Source organism: Babylonia areolata, chromosome 29 (assembly GCF_041734735.1).
Source record: "Babylonia areolata isolate BAREFJ2019XMU chromosome 29, ASM4173473v1, whole genome shotgun sequence".
NCBI lineage: Eukaryota > Metazoa > Mollusca > Gastropoda > Neogastropoda > Buccinidae > Babylonia > Babylonia areolata.
In genome coordinates, this window is record NC_134904.1 from 29873075 (window position 1) to 29880574 (window position 7500).

Genomic DNA, 7500 nt, shown 5'->3' on the forward strand with positions numbered 1-7500 from the left:
GTTCCAGGAAAGAGACCTGATTCTGTCCTCGCCCAAGCTGCCATTCAAGGTGTGGTGTGACTCGGTCAAGCCGCACACTCTCCTGATGACCACAGACTATGAGAGAGAGGAGTGGAGGGAGGTACTGACCTCCCTCAGGAGGAGAAGTGAGTGTCACTGATGGTGTCTGGTGTGTTGTTGAGTGTGTGAGTAGGGGGGGGGGGGGGCGCACGGGGGGGGGGGGGGGGGGGGGGGGGGGGGGGGGTGAGTGTTTGTGTCAGTGAGTGTGTATGTGTGTTTGTTTGTCTCATCTGAAAGACTAGCATCCAGATCACCACTCGAGGTCTAGTGGAAGGGGAGAAATTTCTGATTGATAAGGGGTTTCATCCCTTACCCCATAACTGTGCGAGTGAATTCCGTGGTCCAGGTCTTGTGTTTTTCTCATGGCCTTTGTGTGTGAATAATGGGTGTGCGTAAATGTGTTCAGTTTTGTGCACTGAGTCATGTGATTTAACCCATTGATCCACCGTCTGACTGTCCAGGTGTGCGCATTGAAACCACGCCCCCCAGTGCCTTTGAAGTGCAGGAGATCGTCAATAGTGTGAAAGAGGTATGTATGATTCATCCCTATTGCCACCCTTTGTTTAGTGTTATTATTGTCATTATTATTACTATTATTACTCTACTACTACTACTACTACTACTACTACTACTGCTGCCGCTGCTGCTATTATTGTTGTTGTTATTATTGTCATCATTATTATCATCATTATTCTGATTATTATAATTATTGTCTTTTTTTTTTAATGAATTGTCTGAACAGACTGATTTTTGTTCCGTTTCAGTGAGAGAGTACACAGAAAGAGAGAGGGGGGTGAGGGGGGGTGGGGGGGGAGGAAGAGAGAGTGTGTGTGTGTGCATGCATGTTTGTGCATGTGTGTGTGTGTGTTGGTGTGTATTTGTGTGATTCTTAGTGAGTGAGTGAGTGAAACAGAAAGAGAGAGTGTATGTACATAGTGTGTGTGAGAGAGGGTGTATAAGAGAATGAGAAAGAAAAATATGTGTATGTGTCAGAGAGAGAGAGAATGTGGGTGACTGAGTGAGTTAGTGAGAGAGTGTGTGTATATGTGACACAATGTGTGTGGATGTGTGCTTGTGTGTTTCAGTGTATATGTGTGTGCATGCATGTGCGTGTGCATGTGTATATATAATGTGAATGTGTGAGTGCACGCATGTATGTATCATTCATCTGTGTGCTTGTGTGTGTACTTCAGTCATTGATAAACCGAAATCATTCTGAATGATTTTATATGAATACATATTTTAATGTGTCACAGCTACCTGAGGTCAACAGAGTTGGATCTATGCTTGCTGAGACAGGTAGGTCTGTGTGTTTTGTCCGGGGAGAATGGGTTGAGATAGAAAAAGGGAGAGTAGGGAGAGAGAGAGAGAGAGAGAGAGAGAGAGAGAGAGAGAGAACAAGACAAGACAAAGTTCTTTATTTCCGAGGATAATAGATGATGACGGATGTGCTCTTTTTTTTTTTTTTTTCGTTAAGTCCTTGTCTTTAATAGAGCTTATGCTACACAATACTAAATAATACAAGGTGTGAGTATGATGTTTATAACACATATAGAGAAATATCAGAATTTTGTTGCACTGTGAGTGACAATACAGTTAGAGATACACATAGCAATAATGGGGGGAATATTACTATATCAAAGGAAGCATATGGGAGAGAGAGAGAGAGAGAGGGGGGGGGGGGGGTGAGAGAAAGTTGGATGGAGTGAGTCAGTGATGGAGAGGGAGGGGGAATGGTGTGAGACAACAGAGAGAGAAGGGGTGATAGAGCATTATGCGAGAAAGAGATACAGCAGCTACCCAGGGGTTAACTGTTATTAGACTTGCAGTCAAAGTGAACCTCTCTTTGTTGTGTTTCTGTCTGTCGCTCTCTCTCTGTGTCTCTTCCTCTCTGTCTTTATCTTTGACTCTGTCTATCTGTTTGTCTGTCTCTGTCTCTCTATATATATGTATATGTACATATGAAAAATTTCACTCTCTTTTGCATGGTTTTCAGATGAAGAAGTAATTTACGGAACGCTGAACGTCACGATTCACAAACTGAACGGTCTGAAAGATGCATGTGGTAAGTTTGGTGATCATTGCTATGTGACGGATTTTCACCACTGGTTGTGCTTGCATGCACACACTTTCACACTTAAAAAGTCATTTATTGTACATGCATACACGCGTGCATGTGCATGTACAATTGTACACACTCCCAAACCCACACCAACACGCACCCAGGCATGTACTCTGTACTGGTTCTACTCCTCCTTCTTCTTCTTCTGCTCCTCCTCCTTCCTCTTTTGCTCCTCCTCCTTCCTCCTCCTCTTTCCTGATTGTGTCTGAGGTGGTGTGCAGACCTATACTGCTATCTTCTCTTTCCTCTTTGTCCATCTTTTTCTTCTGATGAGTGTTAGTGTTGTCTCTTAGGTGACGTGCAGACATATACTGCTATCTTCTCTTTCCTCTTTGTCCATCTTTTTCTTCTGATGATTGTTAGTGTTGCGTTTGTGGTGGTGTGCAGACCTATACTGCTATCTTCTCTTTCCTCTTTGTCCATCTTTTTCTTCTGATGATTGTTAGTGTTGTCTCTTAGGTGACGTGCAGACATATACTGCTATCTTCTCTTTCCTCTTTGTCCATCTTTTTCTTCTGAAGATTGTTAGTGTTGTCTCTGAGGTGGTGTGCAGACCTATACTGCTATCTTCTCTTTCCTCTTTGTCCATCTTTTTCTTCTGATGATTGTTAGTGTTGTGTCTGAGGTGGTGTGCAGACCTATACTGCTATCTTCTCTTTCCTCTTTGTCCATCTTTTTCTTCTGATGATTGTTAGTGTTGTGTCTGAGGTGGTGTGCAGACCTATACTGCTATCTTCTTCTTCCTCCTCCGCCTGTTCTTCTTCCTCTAGTAGTAGTTGTTGTTGTGTAGTTGTTGGTGGCGTTATGATAATAATGATAATGATAATCATAATGATAAAAGATATAAAAAAATTATCCTTTTTCTCCTCCTCCTCCTCCTCCTTCTTCTTCTTGATGTCATTGTCGTTGTTATTGATATTAGTAGTTGTAGAATTGTTATTGTTGTTTGTATTGTTGTTGCTTGTATTGTTATTATTATCATCATCATCATAATCATCGTCTTGACTATTATTGTTATTATTATCAACATTACTGTTAGTATTACCAATGTACTGTCATTGTGGTGGTGTGCAGATTTATACTATTATCATCTTCTGCCCCCCCCCGCCCCCCCTCCTCCTCATCCTGTTGTTCATCTTCATTTTTTCTTCCTATTATTTCTTAAAAAAACAACAAAAAACTAAATTATTATTATTATTGTTATTACAATTATTGTCATTATTTCTTCATTTGTGGGCTGCAACTCCCACGTTCACTCGTATGCACACACGAGTGGGCTTTTATGTGTATGACAATTTTTTACCCCGCCATATAGATGTAGGCAGTCATACTGGTTTTCGGTGATATAATCATGACTACGCTCACCATCAGACACGTACTGCTGCCTGGAGATGGACAGCCTGGGCCACTTCTTCATGAAGGCCAGGACCCACATCTGCCCCCACTCCCTGGACCCCTCCTGGAACGAGGACTTTGAGCTGGAGCTGGAGGGATCCCAGACCCTCCGCATCCTCTGCTACCGCAAGCTGCCCGACAAGCAGGGCGACGTGCTGCTGGGCAGGGGGGCACTGGAGGTCAGTGGGGGTGTGTAGGGGTGGGGGGGTGGGTTGTGAGGGGATGGTGGGGCCGCAAGGTGGGGTTGAGGGGGGGGGGGGATGTTATGTTGATTGGGGGTCTGTTGTAGAGTTGGGTTATTGTTTGGAAATCCAGACTTTTTTTTTTAACCTTTTTATTTTTTTTTTTTGTTAGGTCAGTAGTGAGTAGAGTACAGAGAGTTTCAGAATTTGTAGGTTGTACTTTTGGTGTCATATACTGTACCATGTCAAACTGATGCAAACTTTGTACTTTTGATTGTGTACTATGACGTGTGTGTGTGTGTGTGTGCTTGTGCTCATGCTTGTGTGCTTGGGTGAATGTGGGTGGGTGTGAATAATTCAATAATGTTTTGCTTCTTGTGTTCAGTTTTTTTCGTTTTTGGTGTTTACATTGTTTTTGTTGGGTTTTTTGTTTGTTTGTTTTTGTTCTATTTGTAAATGCCTTGGGCTTATTTTCAAGATTTGGCATAAATCATCCTAATGATATTAATAATGATAGTGGTTTTTAAAACTGGTATTTTCACACCAGTACACTCCACCCTTAAACACATGCAGGCGCGCATGCCATTTAGCTAACAGTGCTCATGTAAAATTTTCAGGGTCATTACATCGGTGGTATGTTAATGTTTCCTATATATATCACCCCAAGTACAGTAAAACAGATGTGGACACCTATGTAGACACTGTAGACATGCAGACAGATGTGGACATGTACTTGTATGTAGACACTCTAGACACTAGATGCGCAGACAGATGTGGACATACTTGTATGTAGACACTCTAGACACTAGATGCGCAGACAGATGTGGACATACTTGTATGTAGACACTGTAGACACTAGATGCGCAGACAGATGTGGACATGTACTTGTATGTAGACACTGTAGACACTAGATGCGCAGACAGATGTGGACATGTACTTGTATGTAGACACTGTAGACACTAGATGCACAGACAGATGTGGACATGTATGTAGACACTGTAGACACGCAGACAGGTGTGGACATGTACTTGTAAGTAGATATGATAGACATGCAGACAGGTGTGGACATGTACTTGTAAGTAGATATAGACACGCAGACAGGTGTGGACATGTACTTGTAAGTAGATATGATAGACATGCAGACAGATGTGGACATGTACTTGTAAGTAGACATGATAGACATGCAGACAGGTGTGGACATGTACTTGTAAGTAGATATGATAGACATGCAGACAGGTGTGGACATGTACTTGTAAGTAGATATGATAGACATGCAGACAGGTGTGGACATGTACTTGTAAGTAGATATGATAGACATGCAGACAGGTGTGGACATGTACTTGTAAATAGACATGATAGACATGCAGATGTCACAGTAGTGAGGTACTTTCTAAAAGCATTCCAACAGGACTGCACATCAGTGCAAACTGCAGAGTCTGATTGGAGGTAGTAACCATTCTCATGGCCTGTTGAATGTTTCAGATGAGCAAACAGTGGCTGAAAGGTACCTTCCAGGAGAAGACTGTTGCAATGAACGAGGTAAGAGACATCAGTGTTATTTATTCTTTCTTCTTCTCATTCGTTCGTGGGCTGCAACTCCCACATTCACTCATATGTACACGAGTGGGCTTTTGCGTGTATGACCGTTTTTACCCCGCCATGTAGGCAGCTATACTCCGTTTTTGGGGGTGCGCATGCTGGGTATGTTCTTTTTTCCATAACCCACCAAACGCTGACATGGATTACAGGATCTTTTTAATGTGCATATTTGATCTGCTTGCGTATACACACGAAGAGGGTTCAGGCACAAGCAGGTCTGCACATATGTTGACCAGGAGGAGATCAGAAAAATCTCCACCCTTTACCCACCAGGCGCCGTTACCGAGATTCGAACCTGGGACCCTCAGATTGAAAGTCCAGCGCTTTGACCACTCGGCTATTGCGCCTGTCAGTGTTGTTTATGATACTTTTCCTGAGAGTGCTGTGGGCAAGTAGCATTCTATGATTATTTTAACCTATTCAACTGTGGGGAACTTACAGCCTCGGCAGTCTTTCCAGCCGTTTCAATGCAGTAGAAAACTAAGAAAATGCACAGAAATTGATTATTGCTTTTTCCTTCAAATTGACAACATGTTGACAAAGCCAGAAACACTGTTGAAGTCAGTTTTCACTTTTGTTTCATCGGGTTGGCGTTGTTGAGAGGGCCAGAAATAGAGGGCCCAGAGCGTCCGCGAATCGATTTTGATTGCGCCTTAATTTTAGCCCGATATCCCATTCGAACCATATAATTATGTGACCTGGTTCGAGACAAAATTTGACAAAAAACAAGAACGCCAGAGAATCGACAGACAGACAGAAAATACGAAAAAAAACTTAGCCGTATGGAGAGCACAGGAACAGGAGTCATAATGGCTTCCGTCAAAAGAGGGCGCTAGCCAGCAGGACAAAGGGGAGGTTACCTACTTCCGGGAGATTATCGGCCGTAGTTTCGTTTTCTCCGCATAGGCAGATAGTAGTTTGCACAGGCAGGAATGTCAGACCCCTGCCGGAGTCTGCATTAGTTGGGTCACGGTAAGTATGTTATTTAAACGTAATTTTAGATAGAAAATTTCCTTTTATGCATATGTATGTAAGAACAGGGAAACTGTGTTAAGGAAACAGAGTTGACACCCCTGGCAATGCTTCGGTGCTGGGGTGAATGAGTTAATGTAAATAATTTTCATACCAGTTTTTTTTTTTTTTATTATTTCATTCATGTTTTTAGAAGAAAAGAAAGTTTCATACAAACCCAGGGTAGATTTCAAAGGCCTGACCAGCACTTTGGGCTGATGTATAGATCAGGCATATGGACAGGGTTTAACAAAAAAAGAGAAGTTATTTCTCTCTTTAAAGCAGATGTGTAATGTACATGTATATGGATCAGTCTGCCTGCTTTGGCATCACCTTTAACTCACTCAGTACGGCCAGTCCTCTCTTCTCCTCTACACAGACCCCTCTGTTGTCCAGTGGGTGTCTGAATGACCCAGCCTTTAGCTTCCGTCGTCAGAATTGTGGTATTTTTTTTGTCAACATTCACCTCTTCAGTATAAGAGCCTTCCGCTTGCAATATTTTGATGATGGTAATTGGGGTGAGACGCTGTTAACGTCGTCTCTTTCGCCGTTCGTATGGAAAGAGTTAAGCTGAAAGTCAAACTGAGTTTTTGATATAAACACACACAAACACACATGGACACACACATGGACACACACACGTACACACACACACACCAGGGACAGTTTTACGTGTGCTAAGTGCTTGCTGCACATAGGACCTCGGTTTATCGTCTCATCCGAATGACTAGCGTCCAGACCACCACTTGAGGTCTAGTGGATGGGGAGAAAATACTGGCGACTGTGCCGGGATTTGAACCAGTGTGCTCAGATTCTCTTGCTTCCTAGGTGGACACGTTACCTCTAGGTCATCAGTCCACTGATTGCTGTATTATAAATATCTACATGTCGCAGTATTCCCTGGTCCTGTCGGTACGCTACACGGCGGCAGAACAGACGATGAGGAGAACGCCGTCCAGACACAACCATGCCGTTTTTGGCGTCAAAATCTCCACCTGTGCCAAACGGGAGGGAAAGACGGTGCCAACCATTGTCACCGCCTGTGTCCAGGACGTGGAGAAAAGAGGTGAGGAGGAGGAACAACGATATGATAACAGTGATGATGATAATGATAATGATAATAATGATTGT

The 7500-nt window shown here is 43.0% G+C and overlaps 1 protein-coding gene across 1 annotated transcript in view; it reads left to right on the top strand.

Annotated features, from left to right (window-relative positions):
• LOC143274737 (uncharacterized) overlaps window positions 1–7500 on the top strand; it is a 58307-nt gene that overhangs the window by 36969 nt on the left and 13838 nt on the right. Inside the window, exons 13-19 of the mRNA XM_076578647.1 lie at window positions 8–146; window positions 522–589; window positions 1317–1359; window positions 2057–2125; window positions 3554–3756; window positions 5242–5298; window positions 7264–7435. Of these exons, the coding sequence (XP_076434762.1) occupies window positions 8–146; window positions 522–589; window positions 1317–1359; window positions 2057–2125; window positions 3554–3756; window positions 5242–5298; window positions 7264–7435 (751 nt within the window). The remainder of the gene's footprint in view (window positions 1–7; window positions 147–521; window positions 590–1316; window positions 1360–2056; window positions 2126–3553; window positions 3757–5241; window positions 5299–7263; window positions 7436–7500) is intronic.